This window comes from Schistocerca cancellata, chromosome 10, assembly GCF_023864275.1.
Source record: "Schistocerca cancellata isolate TAMUIC-IGC-003103 chromosome 10, iqSchCanc2.1, whole genome shotgun sequence".
Classification (NCBI taxonomy): domain Eukaryota; kingdom Metazoa; phylum Arthropoda; class Insecta; order Orthoptera; family Acrididae; genus Schistocerca; species Schistocerca cancellata.
In genome coordinates, this window is record NC_064635.1 from 199014130 (window position 1) to 199040740 (window position 26611).

Genomic DNA, 26611 nt, shown 5'->3' on the forward strand with positions numbered 1-26611 from the left:
CCCTCTGTAAAAAAAGAAAACTGATCAACTACGAAGTTAAGTGGGTGCCTCAAGACGTCCGGCCCGAGCAGATGCAACGAACGAAAGCGAACAAAATGAGATAAAAAGAAGTTGCCGGGCACGGTAGCTATGCGTGTTCTGTCAGAGAGCTGACTGGCCTCTGTAATAAAAATAACTGAGTGAAAAGATAAACAACGAACTTCAACGGGTGTCATGTGACGTCCGCTACAACGAAATACAACTAGCCATAACGAAAAATAAAGATGGTGTGACGTCGGTGGCATTCGTTACGTCACATACAAAAAAATTACATATATATATATATATATATATATAATATTTTTTGTTGTGTCTAGACAAGACAGCCTAGACACAATGAGAGGAAGCCGAAAGGCACGCGCCTAAACTCACGCAGGCTGGCGTGACGTCTGAAACAGGATACGTAATGAATGCTATAAACAAAAGTACGTAGCTTCTGGAATACTTAACTTTAATCCACATTTGTAGAACATCGCTCTTGATGATACATTAATAGAATCTCAATATCAATTGAATACGGCGCCTTGCTAGGTCGTAGCAAATGTAGCTGAAGGCTATGCTAACTATCGTCTCGGCAAATGAGAGCGTAGTTGTCAGTGAACCGTTCCTTGCAAAGTCGGCTGTACAACTGGGGCGAGTGCTAGTACGTGTCTCTCTAGACCTGCCGTGTGGTGGCGCTCGGTCTGCGATCACTGACAGTGTCGACACGCGGGTCCGACGTATACTAATGGACCGCGGCCGGTTTAAAAGCTACCACCTAGCAAGTGTGGTGTCTGGCGATGACACCACATTTTTATTTTTATCAGCATGATTCTTTCTCTCAGGGATATTGTCTTTTCTTGTCACTTTTACTTACGTGCATAAGTAAATATGAAACTGGTTCTTGAAGGGCCTCAGTTATTCATGTACCAACTTTAGATTTTGAACGTGATGACTAAAATATAGTTTCCGTTAACTGAATTGAATGTAATTTTTTAAATTTATATTTATTGATTGCAAAGCTCGGCTTGAGAGAATTTCGATTGTTGCCGTGGAGCGGCCAAGATAAAACTTACTGAACTCATGGAATCTGTATAATTTAAAAACTGAACTTTAGCGTAATTAATTATTTGTTGCAATTTAGAAAGGTTCTTACAACGAAATCTCTCGCATTTACATTTACTGTTAACACCTTGAAAAGTAAATTAATACTTCGGCGCTTAATGGCCGACAAGAGGCTGCATCGGTAGATGAGATTCTCGCAGCGCAAAGTACTGAAAAATGCTTATTTAAAATAGTTAGCCACTGCGAGCATTTGAGGTGACAACTATTACAAAGAAATTCATTTTGTGATAATAATAATATTTTATTTTAGTTACAAATACAAATAACTTACATAAAATATGTGTAGCCGCTCAACGGCTGCCTTCCGTATAGAGAAACAAAACAGAAATTGTACCATAAAATACGTCCTTCCTCTTCGGCCGTACATCGCGTCTCTTTTGATCCTTTTTTGTTTTCATAGACATTAAATAAAGATGCGACTCTTTAATTATCGCTGCATATCAGTTGTTTCAAGAACATTAACTATATCTTTTACACTATATATATTCATAAAATACTTAATTACGGTTTACAACCAACAAAAATGTCAATATTTATGTGACGTACCGTCACAATGGATAGAGCGTCTGCCCTGCGAGCAGAATATCCCGGGTTCGAGTCCCGGTCGGAGCACACATTTTCATCTGTCCCCGTTGATGTATATCAACAACGCCTGTCGACAGCTTAAGGTCTTTATTTAATTATCATTTCACCCAAACATAAAATCCTGCCTCAGATTGTGGCGACCCCGTACAGGCATGCTTTATTTTCTTAACCTAAATCAAAGCGCCGGAAGCCAAGCTACGTATTCATGCACATGACGAGACGGATATGACTTAGAATCAGACCTGGTTATAGGGTGAATGTCGAAATATGTCTCATTCGGGCTGGTGCATCCTTTGTTTTCCGAGCAGCATGTGGCTGAGGACTGTCGACCGAAAACACGATACTGGTGGCGCAGAGGACGAGCGTCACTTTTCTTTTCATTGCACGTCCGTGTTATTTTGATGTCTAGTGAAATGTGTTGTCTGTTCTGTCGCAGATGTCTGATAGAACAGACACCAATGGCAGTACAATGGTAGTAAAGATAAAATACTCCGATGGACAACACATCAGCCGCCTAGGGGTACTGCAATAAATCGACAGTGCAGTTTAAGCAAGTTGTTGGAACCGTCACCGTGCAGGAATCCGTTGGGTGTTGACCACCGCAGCTGCTGCAACGAGTGTGGCCTCTGCACTGGTCCGCCCAATGACGAAAAGACCGTCAGTTTCTACATTGGATAAATGAGGCGATGTATCCATATCAGGGTAACGTTTGTGACCAAAACACTACCATGCAGCGTGGAATGGGCGCGGTTATTTCGGGATTTGAGAGATATTACTTGGTGTAGCGTTTGATACACGTGACAGAGTACATCCTCTCGATATAGTCAGCTAGCGCCTTCTCTGTCAAACTACCGACAACATCCTCGACAATGCTATTCTTATGGTCGGCCGGGGTGGCCGAGCGGTTCTAGGCGCTACAGTGTGGAACCGGTCGACCGCTACGGTCGCAGGTTCGAATCCTGCCTCGGGCATGGATGTGTGTGATGTTCTTAGGTTAGTTAGGTTTAAGTAGTTCTAAGTTCTAGGGGACTGATGACCTCAGAAGTTCCATAGTGCTCAGAGCCATTTAAACCATTTTTGCTATTCTTATGGAGCAGGAAGCTGGAGTCATTGAGAACGGGGGCTTGTATTAAACTGTCGGCTGTATATTTCTGAGCAAGGAGACACATTATCTTAGCTACAGCCGTTCTACAACCAGGTGACTGTCGCGCTAGACTCTAACGTCCATGGCGGATCGTCGTGTAGTAGGCCGTTGACTGGGGTAGGGTAAACGTGACTACGCGATCAGACCCATTAGACTGCGCGATACTGTGTCATCCGCTGTCATGTGGATGCACTACGGAGAGGAGTGTGGTTGGCACATCACTCCTCCAGCCAATTTTTGAGAACATTTCTTTAGATGATGATGATGATGATGATGATGATGATGATGCTTGGTTTCTGGGGCGCTCAACTGGGCCCTCATCAGCACCCAGACAAATTCACAATTTCTACGCAGTCCAATTTCTTTCACAGTCCAGTCCAGCCTCTGTCGCGATTGATGATGATGATGGTGAAATGATGAGGACAACACAAACGCCCAGTACCTGGGCAGAGAAAATCCTCAACCCGGCCGAGAATCGAATCCGCGACCCTGTGATCCAGAGGCAGCAACGCGAGCCACAAGACCACTAGTTTCTGACATTTCTCTTGGAGAACAGCGGTTGTTTGAGGTTACCGGTTTATGTGTCTTTTAGACCTCATGTGATGATGGTAGGCGGTTGGGTGGACGGAGCAGGTGTTACGACTCCAAGAAACCCTAACTCTTCCTGTTGCTGCCTACTTACGAGACTTCTCTTTCAGGTACAAGGGGCAGTCACTTAGAAAGCTGCGGCCATTAAACGTGCTAATGGAGTCCGTCCTTCTGTAAGCATTCACCTTTCAATGCAGTCACTGCATGTCATTGGATGCCGTGTCAGTAGAGTAGGGGGTACTGAGAGCAAATCTGGTAGTCCAGATAAGTAGAATGTGTGGATGCGTCGTGTGCAGAATAAGCTGAAGCATGTCGCGCATCAGGAACACCGCCTTCGACGTTCCCTGAGACACTACGTCTTGACACCCGCCCCATAACTTGTCAGCTAATTCCAATACTATGCTTCTGTGACTGTTTGGTCCTTACAAGCTTGACCTGTAAGCAACACACCATGGTGGTCTCAAATTACACTCGGCTCTACGTGCCAGATGACAGCGCTGGTGAATCGACATGTCTTTGCTCTTTTTCTATCGGGGCAATATTAGTACATCCAGTCCCTGTCTATGGTGATTAGGCCGCTGAAGAAGTCATGTACATCGGCCCTACACACGCATAGCACTCCCACTGATTTGGTGAACTTTTTGTATGGGTGCGGGTAATCGCCGTCCCATGGGGCGGCTACCTTCATCATGTTCAAAATTTCGTACAACATGTTAAAATCTGCTCATCTTTTCGCCGGCCGCTGTGACAGAGCGGTTGTAGGTCCTTCAGTCCGGAACCGTGCTGCTGCTACGGTCGGCCGGCCGCGGTGGTCTAGCGGTTCTGGCGCTGCAGTCCGGAACCGCGGGACTGCTACGGTCGCAGGTTCGAATCCTGCCTCGGGCATGGGTGTGTGTCATGTCCTTAGGTTGGTTAGGTTTAAGTAGTTCTAAGTTCTAGGGGACTTATGACCTAAGATGTGGAGTCCCATAGTGCTCAGAGCCATTTGAACCATTTTTTTGCTACGGTCGCAGGTTCGAATCTTGCCTCGGGCATGGATGTGTGTGATGTCCTTAGTTAGATTTACGTAGTTCTAAGTTCTAGGGGACTGATGACTTCAGATGTTAAGTCCCATAGTGCTTAGAGCCATTTGAACCATCTGAACTAGCACCAGCTAGCCTAAGGAATTACCATCACATGCGTAGGCTTCCACTGACGCCACAAAACAAACAGCTGCAGCTGGAGTGGTCCCATGCTCAGGAAGCATGGATTGCTGATGAATGACACGAGACTGTATTCAGCAATGAATCACTGGTCTTCCATGCCACAGATGGCGATCGTTGGTGAATTTGGCGACCATCTGGGAAGATGTACCATTCTTCGATTGTTTTGGAGATGCATGGTGTCGTGATATGGAAAGCCACATGGCATTAAGATGTCACAGCTAGCAGTGATGACGGAATTGTGATAGTACATCATGTCCATCCTGAGTCCTCATGTGTTACCTCTCATGAGATGCTATGGTGGTACCATATTTCAGTTACACGGTGCCAGTCCACAAATGGCCTGCATCTCTGTAAACTGTCGTCATGATACTGAGGTACCATAAGATACCCATATCTGTGTCCCAATAGAACATGTGATGTCAGCTTGGACGTCGACTGTCCCTAGTGCCAGTAACCAGTATACCGACGATTAGTTGCAATAGCTGCAGGCAGTTTCACCTAAGGAGAGGATATATCTGCTTTATGACACCGTAAACAACCGACTCAGTTATGCAGGCCGCAGTGGGTGCAACGTCACACTGGGAAGAGGTCTTACACTGCCAATTTCTTTGTAAATCTGACTCGATTGTGTCATCACTGAAATAACACCACACACAGTGCAAGTTCCTTAGTGCAAGTACTCGGGGTAATGGAACACATTCACTTGCTGACGTTGACAGAAGACAAATGCAAACATAAGGGGAATGCACACCCGTCATTCCGCCAACCATCTTCAGTTGAAGAGTTGTGTGCGTAGAATACACACCAACGAAGAGAAGGTAGAAACGCTACTCATCTATGAGGAATGTAAGTTAGCAGAACAATAATGGCAATACTGTTTTCTTATGTACAGATACATTTAGTACAGTAGTTTAGTCCTTTTAAATACACTCCTAGAAATTGAAATAAGAACACCGCGAATTCATTGTCCCAGGAAGGGGAAACTTTATTGACACATTCCTGAGGTCAGATACGTCACATGATCACACTGACAGAACCACAGGCACATAGACACAGGCAACAGAGCATGCACAATGTCGGCACTAGTACAGTGTATATCCACCTTTCGCAGCAATGCAGGCTGCTATTCTCCCATGGAGACGATCGTAGAGAAGCTGGATGTAGTCCTGTGGAACGGCTTGCCATGTCATTTCCACCTGGCGCCTCAGTTGGACCAGCGTTCGTGCTGGACGTGCAGACCGCGTGAGACGACGCTTCATCCAGTCCCAAACATGCTCAATGGGGGACAGATCCGGAGATCTTGCTGGCCAGGGTAGTTGACTTACACCGTCTAGAGCACGTTGGGTGGCACGGGATACATGCGGACGTGCATTGTCCTGTTGGAACAGCAAGTTCCCTTGCCGGTCTAGGAATGGTAGAACGATGGGTTCGATGACGGTTTGGATGTACCGTGCACTATTCAGTGTCCCCTCGACGATCACCAGTGGTGTACGGCCAGTGTAGGAGATCGCTCCCCACACCATGATGCCGGGTGTTGGCCCTGTGTGCCTCGGTCGTATGCAGTCCTGATTGTGGCGCTCACCTGCACGGCGCCAAACACGCATACGACCATCATTGGCACCAAGGCAGAAGCGACTCTCATCGCTGAAGACGACACGTCTCCATTCGTCCCTCCATTCACGCCTGTCGCGACACCACTGGAGGCGGGCTGCACGATGTTGGGGCGTGAGCGGAAGACGGCCTAACGGTGTGCGGGACCGTAGCCCAGCTTCATGGAGACGGTTGCGAATGGTCCTCGCCGATACCCCAGGAGCAACAGTGTCCCTAATTTGCTGGGAAGTGGCGGTGCGGTCCCCTACGGCACTGCGTAGGATCCTACGGTCTTGGCGTGCATCCGTGCGTCGCTGCGGTCCGGTCCCAGGTCGACGGGCACGTGCACCTTCCGCCGACCACTGGCGACAACATCGATGTACTGTGGAGACCTCACGCCCCACGTGTTGAGCAATTCGGCGGTACGTCCACCCGGCCTCCCGCATGCCCACTATACGCCCTCGCTCAAAGTCCGTCAACTGCACATACGGTTCACGTCCACGCTGTCGCGGCATGCTACCAGTATTAAAGACTGCGATGGAGCTCCGTATGCCACGGCAAACTGGCTGACACTGACGGCGGCGGTGCAGAAATGCTGCGCAGCTAGCACCATTCGACGGCCAACACCGCGGTTCCTGGTGTGTCCGCTGTGCCGTGCGTGTGATCATTGCTTCTACAGCCCTCTCGCAGTGTCCGGAGCAAGTATGGTGGGTCTGACACACCGGTGTCAATGTGTTCTTTTTTCCATTTCCAGGAGTGTATATTTGTGTAGAGCAGGCATACAGTAAAGGCTGTCCTTCCTACAAACTGCATCGGCATAACGTTTCTTTTATTGTTGTTGTCGTTGTTGAAGGTAGGCGAAATGCTACGCAGGGAGCGGAACTGTACGGAGAGCGACATCCTGACAAGAACCTATCTTCCCCACGGATGTTTCCTCGTCTCGTTGCGACGCTTCAGGAAAGGGGAAGTATCAACCCACGAAAACTCAATCGTCGAAGCAGTCGCACAGACAAAGCTGCCGAAGTTACTGTTCTCGCTTCCGTTGCTATGAATCCACATGTGAGCACACGACAGCTTGAACACGAGATTACCGTTCCTAAAACCAGTGTACATCGTATTCTTTCACGTTACCGGTTCCATCCTTACCATGTACACCTACATCAAGAATTGCATGGGAATGATTTCCAGAATCGTGTACAGTTCTGTCAATGGGCACAGTAGCAAATCCTCACCAACTCGAACTTCTTCTGCAACATTCTATTTACCGATGAATGTTCCTTCTCAAACAAAGGACAGGTAAATACAAGGAACATGCATTATTGGTCCAGCGACAACCCCTCGGTGGCTTAGACAGGTGGAACATCAGCTTCAATGGAGAGTTAACGTCTGGTGTGGGATGCTTGGCACTACAATTGTTGGCCTTTATTTCATCAGTGATAGTCTAAACGCCACAGCGTATGCCAACTTCCTCAGACGAATTCTTCCTCCTCTTCTGCGCCGCTAAGAACCAGAATGCTTACGTGGTATCAGCACGATGGATGTCCAGCACATAATGCCTTGCGTGCACGTCGTGTTCTGAACCGAAGGTATCCTGCCAGATGGATTGGTCGAGGAGGAACAGTTACTTGGCCTGCTGGGTCTCCTGATTTAAATCCTCTGGACTTTTTTCTTTGACGATGCATTAAAGACGCTGTCTATCGCGATATTCCAACAACTCCAGAGGACATGCAGGAACGTGTCGTGCTTGCTTGTAATTCTCTTCAGCAGGCAACACTGGAAGCGGTAAATAATTCTTTAATTCGGCGAGTGCACCTGTCTGTCGGTGTTCAGTGTCACCAGTTTGAGCACCTTTGAATGTTCCACTCCTGGGCATTGGTGCAGGAGAGTCAAAGTCAATTTTGTGTTATGTTTTTACTTGCCTTTCATTTGTTTTCTCACAACTCCAGCAAGTGCAAGAGTTTGTGATCCCGGGCCAAAAATCATTGTTGTGTTACGTAATTGGCTCTCTCTCTGAGTACTATGGGACTTAACGTTACGTAATTAATAGCGCTGTGTTTCAGTGAGTGGTACACAGTGATAAATTTTTCAATAGGTCTTTAGGAGAGGAAATGAATTACCGAATAAAAAATACAGGGTGCCATTTAAAATAGTCATATCGCTGTTCATATGTTTGTAAAAAACAAAGCTACAACGAAGGCAATCATGCTGATTGATGTCCTCCTGAAGGCTAAAGAACATTTGCTTGAAACATTTTGTAATTTGCATCTGGACAAACAGTTATTTAGGGTGGTCTACATACACTCCTGGAAATGGAAAAAAGAACACATTGACACCGGTGTGTCAGACCCACCATACTTGCTCCGGACACTGCGAGAGGGCTGTAGAAGCAATGATCACACGCACGGCACAGCGGACACACCAGGAACCGCGGTGTTGGCCGTCGAATGGTGCTAGCTGCGCAGCATTTCTGCACCGCCGCCGTCAGTGTCAGCCAGTTTGCCGTGGCATACGGAGCTCCATCGCAGTCTTTAATACTGGTAGCATGCCGCGACAGCGTGGACGTGAACCGTATGTGCAGTTGACGGACTTTGAGCGAGGGCGTATAGTGGGCATGCGGGAGGCCGGGTGGACGTACCGCCGAATTGCTCAACACGTGGGGCGTGAGGTCTCCACAGTACATCGATGTTGTCGCCAGTGGTCGGCGGAAGGTGCACGTGCCCGTCGACCTGGGACCGGACCGCAGCGACGCACGGATGCACGCCAAGACCGTAGGATCCTACGCAGTGCCGTAGGGGACCGCACCGCCACTTCCCAGCAAATTAGGGACACTGTTGCTCCTGGGGTATCGGCGAGGACCATTCGCAACCGTCTCCATGAAGCTGGGCTACGGTCCCGCACACCGTTAGGCCGTCTTCCGCTCACGCCCCAACATCGTGCAGCCCGCCTCCAGTGGTGTCGCGACAGGCGTGAATGGAGGGACGAATGGAGACGTGTCGTCTTCAGCGATGAGAGTCGCTTCTGCCTTGGTGCCAATGATGGTCGTATGCGTGTTTGGCGCCGTGCAGGTGAGCGCCACAATCAGGACTGCATACGACCGAGGCACACAGGGCCAACACCCGGCATCATGGTGTGGGGAGCGATCTCCTACACTGGCCGTACACCACTGGTGATCGTCGAGGGGACACTGAATAGTGCACGGTACATCCAAACCGTCATCGAACCCATCGTTCTACCATTCCTAGACCGGCAAGGGAACTTGCTGTTCCAACAGAACAATGCACGTCCGCATGTATCCCGTGCCACCCAACGTGCTCTAGAAGGTGTAAGTCAACTACCCTGGCCAGCAAGATCTCCGGATGTGTCCCCCATTGAGCATGTTTGGGACTGGATGAAGCGTCGTCTCACGCGGTCTGCACGTCCAGCACGAACGCTGGTCCAACTGAGGCGCCAGGTGGAAATGGCATGGCAAGCCGTTCCACAGAACTACATCCAGCATCTCTACGATCGTCTCCATGGGAGAATAGCAGCCTGCATTGCTGCGAAAGGTGGATATACACTGTACTAGTGCCGACATTGTGCATGCTCTGTTGCCTTTGTCTATGTGCCTGTGGTTCTGTCAGTGTGATCATGTGATGTATCTGACCCCAGGAATGTGTCAATAAAGTTTCCCCTTCCTGGGACAATGAATTCACGGTGTTCTTATTTCAATTTCCAGGAGTGTAAATGGGAAGAAGAACTAAATGATCTGCTGATCGCAATGAACAGTCTAATGAGTACACAGTATGGTTTAATAGTAAATCGGAGAAAGACGCAGGTAATGAGAAGTAGTAGAAATGAGAACAGCGAGAAATTTAACATCACGATTGATGGTCACGAAGTCAATGAAGTTAAGGTGTTCTGCTACCTAGGCAGTAAAATAACCAATGACGGACGGAGCAAGGAGGACATCAAAAGCAGATTCGCTATGGCAAAACAGGCATTTCTGGCCAAGAGAAGTCTACTAATATCAAATACCGGCCTTAATTTGAGGAAGAAATCTCTGATAATGTACGTCTGGAGTACCGCATTGTATGGTAGTGAAACATGGAGTGTGGGAAAACCGGAACAGAAGAGAATCGAAGCATTTGAGCTGTGGTGCTATAGACGAATGTTGAAAATTAGGTGGACTGATAAGGTAAGGAATGAGGAGGTTCTACGCAGAATCGGAAAGGAAAGGAATATGTGGAAAACGCTAATAAGGAGAAGGGACAGGATGATAGGACATCTGCTAAGACGTGAGGGAATGACTTTCATGGTACTAGAGGGAGGTGTAGAGGGGAAAACTGTAGAGGAAGACAGAGATTGGAATACGTCAAGCAAATAATTGAGGACGTAGGTTGCAAGTGCTACTCTGAGATGAAGAGGTTAGCACAGGAAAGGAATTCGTGGCGGGCCGCATCAAACCAGTCAGTAGAGTGATGACAAAAAAAAAAAAAAAGAAAAAAGATAAATCGGACACCCTGTGTATGCCAGTTAAATAATACATGTTTTAATAAACGTTGTAAAATAACAGACTGCCTACTGTCATAGGTGTACTGTCAGTGACGCCACCTACTGTAGAGTCATTTTACTTTGTGCCGTGTCGAATTGCTTGTGTCAATTTCAGCGCTGAACGAAGGGATGGAATGTTTAACGTCCCGTCGATAAGTTGGTCATTATAGGCGGGGCACAAGGTGGTATGAGTGAGAAGTTGGGCAGGAAGTCGCTCGCAGCCTTCCAAAGCAAGCGTCCCACCATATTTGCGTGGAGTGATTTAGGAAAATCACGGAAAATCTGAATCTGGGTGGATGGACGAGGGTTTGAACCGTCGCCCTCCCGGATGCGAGTCGAGTGTGCTGAGCACTGCACCACGTCCGTTGGTCTCCCACTGCAGATTGATCCGTGTGTCCGCTACGCTTTCCCACCAACTAGACCAACCTCACCCGCCCGTTTAAACGGATGTCTTACGACGTCCGCCGCGAGCAGATGCACCGAACAAAAGAGAAAAAATTGAGATTTAACAAAAAAAACAAAAACAAAAAAAAAAAGCCGTGCGGTCTGACGCACGGCTTTCCGGAGTGGGAAGGAGCGCCTGGTCCCCGGCACGAATCCGCCCGGCGGATTTGTGTCGAGGTCCGGTGAGCCGGCCAGTCTGTGGATGGTTTTTAGGCGGTTTTCCATCTGCCTCGGCGGATGCGGGCTGTATCCCCTTATTCCCCCTCAGCTACACAACGTCGGCGATTGCTGCGCAAACAAGTTCTCCTCGTACGCGTACACCACCATTACTCTACCACGCAAACATAGGGGTTACACTCGTCTGGTGTGAGACGTTCCCTGGGGGGTCCACCGGGGGCCGAACCGCACAGTAACCCTGGGTTCGGTGTGGGGCGGCGGAGAGTTGAAGTGGACTGCGGTAGTCGTCGTGGGGTTGTGGGACCACTACGGCTGCGGCGGGGACGGAGCCTCTCTGTCGTTTCTAGGCCCCCAGATAATATGCGACGTACAAACGAAACGGAGCTCTATTTGCTCTGTCAATTCTACATGGTAAAAGTCCCAGATTGACGAGCAACACAAGATTTGCTCGGTGATTTGGCACTGGCGGTTATTCTGAATGCAGTAGGAGGCGACAGGGTACGGCATATGTATTTGCAGGTACGTTTGCCACCTTCGCTGTGTTCTTGTAACGTGTGTCTTTAAATATCTTGTCGAATATTGCACGTTATATCACAGACCTGGTAATGGGGTTATTCCAAAAAAGCATATGACTCATTGTCTAAAGCAGTGGTTCGCAACAGTAGCTCGGTACGGGCTTTTGTTGAAGTTTCGAGAACATACCTTCACCGAGGAGGCAAGCACTATATTGCTCCCTCCTACGTATATCTCCTGAAGAGACCATGAGGATAAAATCAGAGAGATTAGAGCCCACACAGAGGCATACCGACAATCCTTCTTTCCATGAACAATACGAGACTGGAATAGAAGGGACAACCGATGGAGGTACTCAAGGTACCCTCCGCCGCACACAGACAGATGGCTTGCGGAGTATAGATGTAGATGTAGATGTAGATGTAGATGTAGATGTAGATGTAGATGTACACTCCTGGAAATTGAAATAAGAACACCGTGAAGTCATTGTCCCAGGAAGGGGAAACTTTATTGACACATTCCTGGGGTCAGATACATCACATGATCACACTGACAGAACCACAGGCACATAGACACAGGCAACAGAGCATGCACAATGTCGGCACTAGTACAGTGTATATCCACCTTTCGCAGCAATGCAGGCTGCTATTCTCCCATGGAGACGATCGTAGAGATGCTGGATGTAGTCCTGTGGAACGGCTTGCCATGCCATTTCCACCTGGCGCCTCAGTTGGACCAGCGTTCGTGCTGGACGTGCAGACCGCGTGAGACGACGCTTCATCCAGTCCCAAACATGCTCAATGGGGGACAGATCCGGAGATCTTGCTGGCCAGGGTAGTTGACTTACACCTTCTAGAGCACGTTGGGTGGCACGGGATACATGCGGACGTGCATTGTCCTGTTGGAACAGCAAGTTCCCTTGCCGGTCTAGGAATGGTAGAACGATGGGTTCGATGACGGTTTGGATGTACCGTGCACTATTCAGTGTCCCCTCGACGATCACCAGTGGTGTACGGCCAGTGTAGGAGATCGCTCCCCACACCATGATGCCGGGTGTTGGCCCTGTGTGCCTCGGTCGTATGCAGTCCTGATTGTGGCGCTCACCTGCACGGCGCCAAACACGCATACGACCATCATTGGCACCAAGGCAGAAGCGACTCTCATCGCTGAAGACGACACGTCTCCATTCGTCCCTCCATTCACGCCTGCCGCGACACCACTGGAGGCGGGCTGCACGATGTTGGGGCGTGAGCGGAAGACGGCCTAACGGTGTGCGGGACCGTAGCCCAGCTTCATGGAGACGGTTGCGAATGGTCCTCGCCGATACCCCAGGAGCAACAGTGTCCCTAATTTGCTGGGAAGTGGCGGTGCGGTCCCCTACGGCACTGCGTAGGATCCTACGGTCTTGGCGTGCATCCGTGCGTCGCTGCGGTCCGGTCCCAGGTCGACGGGCACGTGCACCTTCCGCCGACCACTGGCGACAACATCGATGTACTGTGGAGACCTCACGCCCCACGTGTTGAGCAATTCGGTGGTACGTCCACCCGGCCTCCCGCATGCCCACTATACGCTCTCGCTCAAAGTCCGTCAAATGCACATACGGTTCACGTCCACGCTGTCGCGGCATGCTACCAGTGTTAAAGACTGCGATGGAGCTCCGTATGCCACGGCAAACTGGCTGACACCTGACGGCGGCGGTGCACAAATGCTGCGCAGCTAGCGCCATTCGACGGCCAACACCGCGGTTCCTGGTGTGTCCGCTGTGCCGTGCGTGTGATCATTGCTTGTACAGCCCTCTCGCAGTGTCCGGAGCAAGTATGGTGGGTCTGACACACCGGTGTCAATGTGTTCTTTTTTCCATTTCCAGGAGTGTAGATGTAGGTGGTCCGTTGACTCCCAGGGGTCCGCGAGCTATGCCAGAGTGGTCCGCAAGATGCTATTAGAATAAAAAATATTTTAAATATCTTTCGTATGATAACAGATTTTCTTGTTTTGGCCGCTTCATGCATGAGAAGAGCTTTAGCGAACGCTAACTTCTGCGTCTAGCGCCTACCTAGAGCCAACTGACACTAGCACACTCTAGCGCAAAACTAGAATTAGATAGAGGCAAATAGTTAATTACAATGATGGGTAAATTGAAAAACTTATAAGCTCAGCATTTTTTCAGTAATGAATATGTCAGTATTTTTTCTAAGTACCAAAAATAGAAAAGGTATAAAAAGACTCTTCATTTGGTTTTTTTAGGTAGTTGATACTGTGATATGACAAGGTACCAATCATGCTCGATGAGGGGGACCTTGGGAAAATTTTTTCGGGAACCCCTGGATGCACTAGCAGTTTTGACTTGTCAGTGCGACTGGGTCCTTTAATACGAAAATCATGCAAATACAAGAGGTTGCTCGCCAAGCGACGGAGATACGTTTGTTGCGAATTACTACATCCACACCATGTACATCAGTACCACGCAAGCCACCTGACGTCTGTGGCGAAGGGAACTTCCGGTATCACTAGCTGATCACTTTCCCCGTTCCACTCACGCGAACGGCGAGTGGCAAGTACGATTGTCAGTAGACCTCTGTACTAAGTCTAGTCTCTCTAATTTTCCATCGTGGCCATTTAACGAGATGTATGTGGGAGGCAGAAATAGGCTGTCAGACTCTTCCCGGAAAGCGCTCTCTCGAAATTTCAACAGCATCAATAGCAAACCTCTCCATGATGCACAACACGCCTCTTCCAACGTCTGCCTCTGTAGCTTGCTGACCGTCTCTGCAACCAGCTCGCGTTGGCTCAACGATCCCGTGACGAAACGCGCCGCTCTTCGTCGGATCTTCTCTTCCATCAGTCCTACCTGGTAACGGTCCCAGATTCTGTCCAAAAAGCGCCTTATAAACCACTTCATTCGTGGACGAGTTACATTTCCGTAAGATTCTCCCTGAGAATCTCAATACGGCATCTGCTTTTCGTACTATTTTTTGCGTGTGGTCATTCAGTTTCAGGTCGCTCTGGATAGTTACTGCTAGACATTTTACAGTAGATAGTGTTTCCAGCAATTTTTCATCAACAGTGCAGTTGTACAGCGGCGGGTTTCTTTTTCTATGTTTGCGCAATATATTACATTTATTTACGTCCAGGGTCAACTGCCAAAGCCTGTACCGTTCATCAATCCTGTGCAGGTTATTTTGCAAATCAGTGCTGTCTTATGGAATTGCTACTTTTTTGTAGAAAACCGCATCATCTGCCACCAGTCTTAAAGAACTTCCGACGCTTTCTAATAATTAATAATTTATATTCATTTGCAAACAGTAACGCTCCTATCACATTTCCTGCGGGTAATCAGGAAGTGCCTTTATATCTGTTCCAGTAAGCGTGATGTTTAAAGTTCTATCTGCAAGGAAGTCTTGAATCTAGTCGCAAATCTGGTCCGATAATCGATAAGCTCGTATTTTTTTGACTACACGGCAGTGCGGTACGGTGTCAAATGCCTTCCTAAAGTCAAACGGCATCAATCTGAGCGCCGTTGTCTACGGTGCTGTGAATATCATGGAGGAACAGAGCGAGTTGAGTTTCGCAGGATCTCTGTTTGCGGAAACCATTTCGATTTTTATAGAGGAGATTTTCCTTTTCCAAGAACATCATAATTCTTGATCATAAAACATGTTCCACAATCCTACAACAGATTTACGTCAACGATATAGGTCTATAATTGTGTGGATCTGCGCTCTACGGCTCTTCTTACAAACGGAAATGAGCTGCGCTTACTTCCAGTCACTAGGTGCCTTTCATTGCTCCAGCGAACTATGAAAACCTGTTGCTGTTCTTCGGCATAATCTTAGTAGTGTCTTTCAGTTATCTCATCTAGTCCTGACGCCTTTCCACTAGTAAGCGATTGTAGTTGATTTTCCATTCCGCGATCATTTATTTCAATATCTGTCATTTCGACGCTCATACAATGTTTGAAAGGAGGGCCCGTATTACGATCTTCTGCGATGGAACAAATTCGGAAGACCGTGTGCGGTATTTCGGCCTCCCGTCTGTTATCTTCCGTTTCGGTGCCAATATGGCCACTGAGTGATCGAACACGTGCTTACACGTTTTAAGTAAGACGAAAACCTCTTAGAGTTTTTAGTCAGATCGGTTGACAGTAACTTAGTTTCAAATTCAGTGAACGCTTCTCTCATTGCTCCCTTTAAGTACATTTTCACTTCGTTTAGTTTTTGTTTGTCAGCTAGGTTTTGACTTCTGTTGAATGTGTGACGATGCTCACTTTGTTTACGTAGTAGTTTTGTAATACGGCTATTAAACCACGGTGGGTCTTTCCTATGTCTCAAGACCTTACTGTTCTCAGCACTGAACATTTGACGTTGGCTACCCAGATACTCGCTAGTTTATATCTACATCTACATCTACATGGATACTCTGCAAATCACATTTAAGTGCCTGGTAGAGGGTTCATCGAACAACCTTAACAATTCTCTATTATTCCAATGTCGTATAACGCGCGGAAAGAATGAACACCTATATCTTTCCGTACGAGTTCTGATTTCCCTTATTTTATAGTGGTGATTGTTCCTCCCCATGTACGTCTGTGTCAACAAAATATTTTCGTATTCGGAGGAGAAAGTTGGTGACCGGAATTTCGTGAGAAGATTCCGTCGCAACGAAGAACGCCTTTCTTTTAATGACGTCCAGCCCAAATCCTGTATCATTTCTGTAACACTGTCTCCCATATTTCGCGATGATACAAAACGTGCTGCTTTTCTTTGAACTTTTTCGAAATACTCCGTCAGTCCTATCTGGTAAGGATCCCACACCGTGCAGCAGTATTCTAAAAGAGGACGGACAAGCGTGGTGAAGACAGTCTCCTTAGTAGGTCTGTTACATTTTCTAAGTGTCCTGCCAATAAAACACAGCCTTTGGGTAGCCTTCCCCACAACATTTTCTATGTGTTCCTTCCAACTTCAGTTGTTCGCAATTGTAATACCTAGGTATTTAGTTCAATTTACGGCCTTTATATTTGACTGATTTATCGTGTAACCGAAGTTTAACGTGTTCCTTTTAGCACTCGTGTGGACGACCTCACACTTTTCGTTATTTAGGGTCAACTGCCACTTTTCACACTATTTAGATATCTTTTCTAAATCGTTTTTCAGTTTGTTTTGATCTTCTGATGACTTTATTAGTCGATAAACGACAGCGTCATCTGCAAACAACCGAAGACGGCTGCTCAGATTGTCTCTCAAATCGTTTATATAGATAAGGAACAGCAAAGGGCCTACAACAACACCTTGGTGAACGCCAGAAATCTTGTCACTTTTGCGGACAGCGGACACTAGTGGATACAGAAAGACAAACCAGCTAATCAGGGAGGAGTTTGGAGTCGAAACGGTGGTTATGACTGTAATAAAAACGAACGGGAACTTAGTCAAGCAAATGGAAGGTTTTTGACCAAGGAAACTCATTACACGAATCGAAAAAATAAATGAATACTCAGACGATGATCTGATGGAAGATGGATGGATGAAACCAGAAAACAGGCAGGAACAACATGGAGCATGTCCGCAGCGCGTGGTCGTGCGGTAGCGTTCTCGCTTCCCGCGCTCGGGTTCCCGGGTTCGATTCCCGGCGGGGTCAGGGATTTTCTCTGCCTCGTGATGACTGGGTGTTGTGTGATGTCCTTAGGTTAGGTAGGTTTAAGTAGTTTTAAGTTCTAGGGGACTGATGATCATAGATGTCAAGTCCCATAGTGCTCAGAGCCATTTGAACCATGGAGCATGGGAAAGTTCTGGACTGAGTGGTGACGTTCGATCACATAACTTCGACACCTGTTGGCATTCCCTATGGAAGGCACTAAATCTATCCTATTCGGAAGTCTGAAAGTAATGAACGATTGATCGGGAAACGGAAGCTACAGTAAAAATCCAAACAGTTTTGTTTCCACAGCTAAACTTTCCAGATACTTAACTGCAGAGTCACCGCTCACAGTTAGGCATCTGTCGTAGCGTTGTACCAACTTTTCAACACTCTCGTCATAGAAGTAGTCCATGTTTTCCGACTATTTTCCACGCTGTACGGCAGTTCGTTCTCCGTGCCAAGATGTTGTCTTCATATCCAGCGGTCCTTGTGATCAAAGATGAAACTCGGAGGGGTGTCTTCATTGCCCCTGCAGTGTTCAGAAGGAACTGCATGACAGATAAGTTATGCGATGTTGCATAACATCAGGCGAAATCTCTCGGCAGACATTCATACTTGGCGGGACAGACTATTTTCTAGACGTCTTTACGCGCTATCTGTGCGCTGAGAACTAAGAAGAGCGACGTGGTCCTATTCACAGGCTTACTAGACATGCTGGCCAACACATCTATGCAAAGTTTCCTCGATTTTTCCCTGTGGTTTCCATTTCACGACCGATCGTCCCTTACTTTCAGAACAGCCCACGTAAATATGAGCCGAATTGTACGCTGTCTATGTTTAAATAACTAATGTTTGAAACTAAATTTGCTTAAACGCTGTGCAAACTTAAAATCATCAAAATCACGCCGTTGCCATTAATTCTCGCTAACGTTGAGCTGTTGGGAAACATGCCGGAGTTGTCCGCATTTATTTATCGTCTGTTCGTGACTCGTCAGCTGTCTGCTCGGCGAGTCCTAATTACAGAACCGGGCGCAGGTGACAATTACACGTCGACGGCTGTTAACTAGTTAATGGGAGTCTCCGTGATACGACGCCCGATCAGGCACGAGATACAAATTATTTAGCGGGGCATTGAATGGCGCACGCGAGCACAGATTGTCCGGCAACAGACAGCCGGAGTTGGCGCGCGGAAGTACGAAGGGGACAAAACTAAAACTACGCGGCCAAGACACTGAAAGTGATGTCGAACAATACGTTCGACGGAGCCTTCTCTGAATCCCTCTGGAAAGAAAATTTCGTTCAAAATTTTCAGTGAATGACAAGTTTCGTAACTGTGACTGTTCGTCTATAATTGTCGCGTCATATGGTAACTATGAAATCACGATAGAACAGCAGTTCGTCTTACTCAAATGACGATGATGACAACTGTTACGTCCGCCTCGATAACTGAGTGGTCAGAGCGGTGGAATGCCATGCTAAGGGGCCCGGGTTCGATTCACGGCTTGGTCGAAGATTTTCTCCGCTCAGGGACCAGGTGTTGTGTTGTCCCCACATCATCTCATCCCCATCGACACGCAAGTCTTCGAATACGCGTCAACTCAAAAGATTTGCACCAGGCGACAGGTCTACCCGACGGGAGGCTCTAGCCACACGACATTTAATTTTACAACTGCTGCACGATTCCAGGAGACAAACAACGTGAAAGACCATCGTTGGTTGTCACTGTAACATCATACCAGTATTAACAATTGGCGCGTGTATAAATGATTATAGTTGTAGTTTGCTGAGACAAATAGAACGGTCACCACAGTACAAGATCGTTGTTCGTGTTTAGTGTTGTTACCAACTGTGCCAGGGTACATAACAGGTGCGAACACAGTCAGAGGTTGATTAATCGCTGTGAAGGAAGCAGAGACATCGCGTACCCATGTGAGATAACGTTATCACCGCGTTACAGCATTTGAAATGGAGCATCATTGTGGGTCTCCATTGGCTGACTGGTCGAATCTACATACACTCCTGGAAATTGAAATAAGAACACCGTGAATTCATTGTCCCAGGAAGGGGAAACGTTATTGACACATTCCTGGGGTCAGATACATCACATGATCACACTGACAGAACCACAGGCACATAGACACAGGCAACAGAGCATGCACAATGTCGGCACTAGTACCGTGTATATCCCCCTCTCGCAGCAATGCAGGCTGCTATTCTCCCATGGAGACGATCGTAGAGATGCTGGATGTAGTCCTGTGGAACGGCTTGCCATGCCATTTCCACCTGGCGCCTCAGTTGGACCAGCGTTCGTGCTGGACGTGCACACCGCGTGAGACGACGCTTCATCCAGTCCCAAACATGCTCAATGGGGGACAGATCCGGAGATCTTGCTGGCCAGGGTAGTTGACTTACACCTTCTAGAGCACGTTGGGTGGCACGGGATACATGCGGACGTGCATTGTCCTGTTGGAACAGCAAGCTCCCTTGCCGGTCTAGGAATGGTAGAACGATGGGTTCGATGACGGTTTGGGCGTACCGTGCACTATTCAGTGTCCCCTCGACGATCACCAGTGGTGTACGGCCAGTGTAGGAGATCGCTCTCCACACCATGATGCCGGGTGTTGGCCCTGTGTGCCTCGGTCGCATGCAGTCCTGATTGTGGCGCTCACCTGCACGGCGCCAAACACGCATACGACCATCATTGGCACCAAGGCAGAAGCGACTCTCATCGCTGAAGACGACACGTCTCCATTCGTCCCTCCATTCACGCCTGTCGCGACACCACTGGAGGCGGGCTGCACGATGTTGGGGCGTGAGCGGAAGACGGCCTAACGGTGTGCGGGACCGTAGCCCAGCTTCATGGAGACGGTTGCGAATGGTCCTCGCCGATACCCCAGGAGCAACAGTGTCCCTAATTTGCTGGGAAGTGGCGGTGCTGTCCCCTACGGCACTGCGTAGGATCCTACGGTCTTGGCATGCATCCGTGCGTCGCTGCGGTCCGGTCCCAGGTCGACGGGCACGTGCACCTTCCGCCGACCACTGGCGACAACATCGATGTACTGTGGAGACCTCACGCCCCACGTGTTGAGCGATTCGGCGGGACGTCCACCCGGCCTCCCGCATGCCCACTATACGCCCTCGCTCAAAGTCCGTCAACTGCACATACGGTTCACGTCCACGCTGTCGCGGCATGCTACCAGTGTTAAAGACTGCGATGGAGCTCCGTATGCCACGGCAAAGTGGCTGACACTGACGGCGGCGGTGCACAAATGCTGCGCAGCTAGCGCCGTTCGACGGCCAACACCGCGGTTCCTGGTGTGTCCGCTGTGCCGTGCGTGTGATCATTGCTTGTACAGCCCTCTCGCAGTGTCCGGAGCAAGTATGGTGGGTCTGACACACCGGTGTCCATGTGTTCTTTTTTCCATTTCCAGGAGTGTATATACTCAGCTAGCCACCAAGAGGTGTGTGGCGGAGGGTACAATTCGCGCCATATTCCCTCCCCCCCCCCCTCTGTTTCAATCGCAGACCGCGCGAGAGAAAGACGACTGTCTGAAGGCCTCAGTACGAGCTCTAATTTCACTCATCTTTGAATGGTGATTATTGCCTGATTTCAAAGTTCGTAGTAATAATAAATGCTTTACATCCTCGGCGAAGATCGGATTTCGGAATTTAGTGAGCAGCCCCTTCCGTTTAGAGCGTCGTCTACATGCAAGTGTGTCCCACTTCAAACTTTCTCTGAGATTTGTAACGCTGTCGCGATGGCTATATGTACCAGTCCAGAATCTTGCCGCCCTTCTTTGGACCTTCTCAATCCCTTGAATCAGACTCATCTGGTAAGGGTCCCATACAGACGAACAGTACTCTAAGACTGGACGAACTAACGTATTGTAAGCTATTTCCTTTGGTGAAGGACTGCATCGCTTCAAGATTCTACCAATAAACCGCAATCTAGAGTTCACCTCACTCGTTACTTGTGTAATCTGATCGTTCCATTTCGGATCATTTCGAATAGTCACACCTAGATATTTGGCGGTTATTACCGCTTCCAAAGACTGAGAATTTATTTTGTACTCGTACATTAATGGGGATTTTCGCCTTGTTATACGCAGTAGGTTACACTTACTAATGTTGAGAGATAACTGCCGGTCATTACACCACACATTTATTTTCTACAAATCCTCATTGATTTGTTCACAACGTTCGTGTGATACTACTTTCCTGTAGACTACAGCATCATCGGCAAATAGTTTAATGCCATTGTCAATACCATCAACCAGATCGTTTATGTAAATCGTAAAAAGCAGCGGATCTATTACGCTGCCCTGGGGCACACCTGAAGTTACGCTTGTTTCTGTTGATGTCGCGCCATTCAGGACGACATACTGCTTTCTATCTGTTTGAAAACTTTCTATCCAACCGCATATGTCATCGGATAGACCGTAATCGGTGCAATAACAAGATTTGTTGAGCATTCAGATGCTACAGCGACCCGATGCTGAACTGCACTATAACGTGACGGCAGGAAAAATCGTTGCCAACGGCCTTGCGGCAGTGGTAACACCGGTTCCCGTCGGATCACCGAAGATAAACGCTGTCGGGCTGGACTGGCACTTGGTTGGGTGACCGTCCGGTCTGCCAAGTTGACAAGTGGGGTGCACGCAGCCCTTTTGAGGCCAATTGAGGAGCTACTTGACAGCGAAGTGGTGGCTCCGCTCACGAATATTGACAACGCCCGGGAGAGCGGTGTGCTGACTATATGCCCCTCCATAGCCGCATCGAGTGACGCCTGGGTATGAGGATGACACGGCGGTCAGTCGGTACCGTTGGTCCTTCCAAGGCCTGTTCGGTCGGAGTTTAGTTTACGAATACTCGTTGTCAAGATTCCGGTCAAGGACATCTGAGCACCACAATGGAGTAGGCCTTATTGTACATCAAGCATAATACAACCCCTGTTCGCTTCCCACGCCGGGGTTCCCGGGTTCGATTCCCGGCGGGGTCAGGGATTTTCTCTGCCACGTGATGCCTGGGTGTTGTGTGCTGTCCTTAGGTTAGTTAGGTTTAAGTAGTTCTAAGTTCTAGGGGACTTATGACCACAGCAGTTGAGTCCCATAGTGCTCAGAGCCATTTGAACCAAGCCAACCCCTGTTACCCGAAAAGAAGTAACAGACTCCCTGCCTCATTGTGTGTCCTCCCGCACCGTGGGTGGAGATTAGCAGCAGTCGGATTTAAGAATTACCATCCCATGTGTAAGGTGCCGTTAAGACTGCAACACAAACGACTGCACTGGGAATGGGACCATACTGAGAAACATGGATTGCTGACAAATAGCGTCACCTTGTCTTCTGCCATGGGTCGCCGTTCTGTACCACTCCGGATGACTATCGCCAGCTAGTGTGGCAGCGACCTGGAGAGAGGTTCCATTTCTCCACAGTTGTGGAGGACATGCAGGGTGTCATGGTCTAGGGAGTCACCGGGTATGACTTCAGGTCAAGGCTGGTAGTTATTGATGGCATCCTGCGTCCTCGTCTGTTGCTTCTCATCCGACAGTATCGAAGAACCAATGTCCTACAGGACAATGCTCGTCCACATACACCACTCACCACTATGAATGTTGAGGAACTCCTGTGGCCAACAAGGTCCCCATATCTGAGTCATCATCAGCACACTTGTGGGACCAGCATGGTGTCAGCCGGAGTGACCGAGCGGTTCTAGGCGCTACAGTCTGGAACCGCGGGACTGTTAAGGTCGCAGGTTCGAATCGTGCCTCGGGCATGGATGTGTGTGATGTCCTTAGGTTAGTTAGGTTTAAGTAGTTCTAAGTTCTAAGGGACTGATGACCTCAGATGTTAAGTCCCATAGTGCTCAGAGCCATTCGAATTTGAACCGGCGTGGTCGCAGTGCCGTTGTCCACGATATCGAGTGCCGATTGTAACAGCTGTGGGCCAGTTTAATTCAAGAGGGAATACAACAGCCTTATGAAACCCTTCGCTACCGAATGAGTGCTCTCAAACAGGTCAGAGGCGAGTGCAACGTCATACTGATAAACGATCTCATGTGGTATTACCAAGTTTCCACATTAATAGTGGAAACTATTTATTTACAGCTCGTACAAAATAGATACGTGTTTCAAAGTTTTACTGACCTTCAGAGGAGTCACCAACATTGTGCATAGCCCGTTGCCAGCGATGTGGAAGTCATAGGATACTTTTAGCCGTTGCCAGTTGTGTTCGAGCGGAGCGGTTTATTAGCCGACGAATTTGTAGCAGTTCTGAAGCGAATGCCATGAAGTGTTTCCTTCAGTTTAGAAATCGAGTTGAATTCACGAGGGCATAAGTCAGGGGAGTGCAATAGGTGGTATAGCACTTAGCAGCCCCATCAGTCAAACAAATCAGTAACAGAATGAGATTTTCACTCTGCAGCGGAGTGTGCGCTGATATGAAACTTCCTGGCAGATTAAAACTGTGTGTCCGACCGAGACTCGAAATCGGTATCTTTCCCTTTCGCGGGCAAGTCCTCTACCATCTGAGCTACCGAAGCACGACTAACGCCCGGTACTCGCAGCCTTACTTCTGCCAGTACCTCGTCTCCTACCTTCCAAACTTTACAGAAGCTCTCCTGCGAACCTTGCAGAACTAGCACTCCTGAAAAAAAGGATATAGCGGAGACATGGCTTAGCCACAGCCTAGGGGATGTTTCCAGAATGAGATTTTCACTCTGCAGCGGAGTGTGCGCTGATATGAAACTTCCTGGCAGATTAAAACTGTGTGCCCGACCGAGACTCGAACTCGGGACCTTTGCCTTTCGCGAACACACACACACACACACACACACACACACACACACACACACACACACACACAGGCGCGCGCTCGCTGAAACTACTTTGGTCGTTCCACAAGATGAGCGTCGTGAGAGGAGAGAGTGGGAAGGCAAGAGACCAGTTTCCAGAGTGCATGCGCTGTACCAATGGCCAAGTGGTATAGACAGAGAATTTGCAGTCTTATTGTTGGTGTTGTAAGTGCGTCAACGCCAGGAGTTCTGATTATAGCATCGGTACACCAACAAGCTTCTCAGACGTGTAGCACGTTGCAACTTTCGAACTCGGCCGTATCTCCTCACGCCAAACTGTCTTCGTTTCTGTTTGCAGGGAGTACAAGCAGAAGGTGAAGCTGCGCGACCACAAGGAGGACGACACCGTCTCGTACAACAACAAGATCACGTGGCTGTTCAACCAGGGCAAGAGCGCTCCGGGACTCACCGGGGACGAGTTGGTCACGATGCCGCACCCACTGCTTCTCGTGAGTCTTCTCAACACGAAGTGCTCTGGACACTATGTCGTCACTCTCTCTGCTTTGGCACTACAGTGTTTGATTTTAAGGGGGGTAGGACGTCAAACGGGCCAACTTGGAGCAGGAGAGGCATCACAGGACATTTTATTTTCCACTGACTACACTTTTACAAATAAATGCATAAAACTTTGTCAGCATCACCAGGAAGGATTCAGGATTCACACTCATTGCAGTGGAAGAACGAAAACATAACAAAATAAATTTCTTTACATGTGAAATTTCATCATTGTTTCACTTGCTAATGGCTGCATTTGTTGCTATAGGTACACTTTTCTTCATAAGTTAGAGAGATTCTTCGATGAATTTTGCACAGCATACAAACCATACTTACAGGTGTATGAAACTCTAGAATTTATTTAATTTATGAAAAAACGAATGAGCTGTTATATTTTAAACATCATCTTTAGAAATTCGCAATACATTACATTTGTCTACGTTAAGGGTCAGTTGCCACTCCCTGCACAAAGTGCCTATCCGCTGCAGATCTTCCTGCATTTCACTGCTAGGTCATTTTTATATATTGTGAAAAGCAGTGGTCCCATAACACTCCTCTGTGGTACGCCAGAGGTTACTTAAACGTCTGTAGACGTCTCTCCATTCAGAACAACATGCTGTGTTCTGTTTGCTAAAAACTCTTCAATCCAACCACACAGCTGGTCTGATATTCCGTAGGCTCTTACTTTGTTTATCAGGCGATAGTGCGGAACGGTATCGAACGCCTTCCAGAAGTCAAGGAAAATGGCATCTACCTGGGCGCCTGTACCTAATGTTTTCTGGGTCTCATGAACAAATAAAGCGAGTTGGGTCTGACACGATCGCTGTTTCCGGAATCCATGTTGATTCCTACAGAGTAGATTCTGGGTTTCAAGAAATGCCATGATAAGCGAGGCAAAAAACATGTAATATGTAACTCCTGTCCGAAAAGACCATGAAGGATCAATGGTAGCGACCGGCCGCCGTGTCATCCTCAGCCCAGAAGTGTCACTGGATGCGGATGTGGAGGGTCACGTGGTCAGCACACCGCTCTCCAGGCCGTATGTCTGTTTACGAGACCGTTTACACACTGTTGACGTCGCGCATGTTCTGCACGCTCGTAAACGTGGCTTACATATACGCCGACTATAATCGGGGTTGCTACGCAGGCACAAAAGTTAGTAAAAAACGGTACAGTTTTGCTTCTAATGGTTTAATTACGTTATCCAAACTCGCGGTTGGCTCAAGGATAATCGGAAGTAGTATGAAACTATTATTGTTATTGCCCGTTAAATTAATTGTTGCGAAGAGAGAGGCGATATAACCTCCTACGTAGCGTAAGGATTTGTTTGCACGATAGATAATTTCATTCGTGTCACACTTGCTTCATTTTAGGTTAAGCATTTCCTTGATACAAATATGTTTAATTGTAGACTCAAAGATATCGTGAAGCAAACTTAAGCCTTGTTGGCTATTGCAGTTGAATCCATTAATGCAATTCCGTAAAAATCCTGATAAAATGAACTTTGCAAATATTGATGCTTGAAAATGATTATGACTATTTGATGTATTTATTATGCTAAATTGAGGGTGAAGCCCAGTATTTAATATTTTAACTAAATACCACGTAATGGTCGCTTGTGTGCCTTATGACAAAAGGAAGCCAGATGGGCAATCTTCTACACAACTCACCCTAAATAATTATATTTCGCTAAAGTATTTCCACAAGGAGGGAGAGG

At 48.0% G+C, this 26611-nt stretch overlaps 1 protein-coding gene across 1 annotated transcript in view; it reads left to right on the forward strand.

Annotated features, from left to right (window-relative positions):
- Positions 1 to 26611, forward strand: part of LOC126106741 (sensory neuron membrane protein 1-like) — a 296120-nt gene that overhangs the window by 94760 nt on the left and 174749 nt on the right. The window contains exon 4 of the mRNA XM_049913116.1: positions 24698 to 24848. Within this exon, the coding sequence (XP_049769073.1) occupies positions 24698 to 24848 (151 nt within the window). The remainder of the gene's footprint in view (positions 1 to 24697; positions 24849 to 26611) is intronic.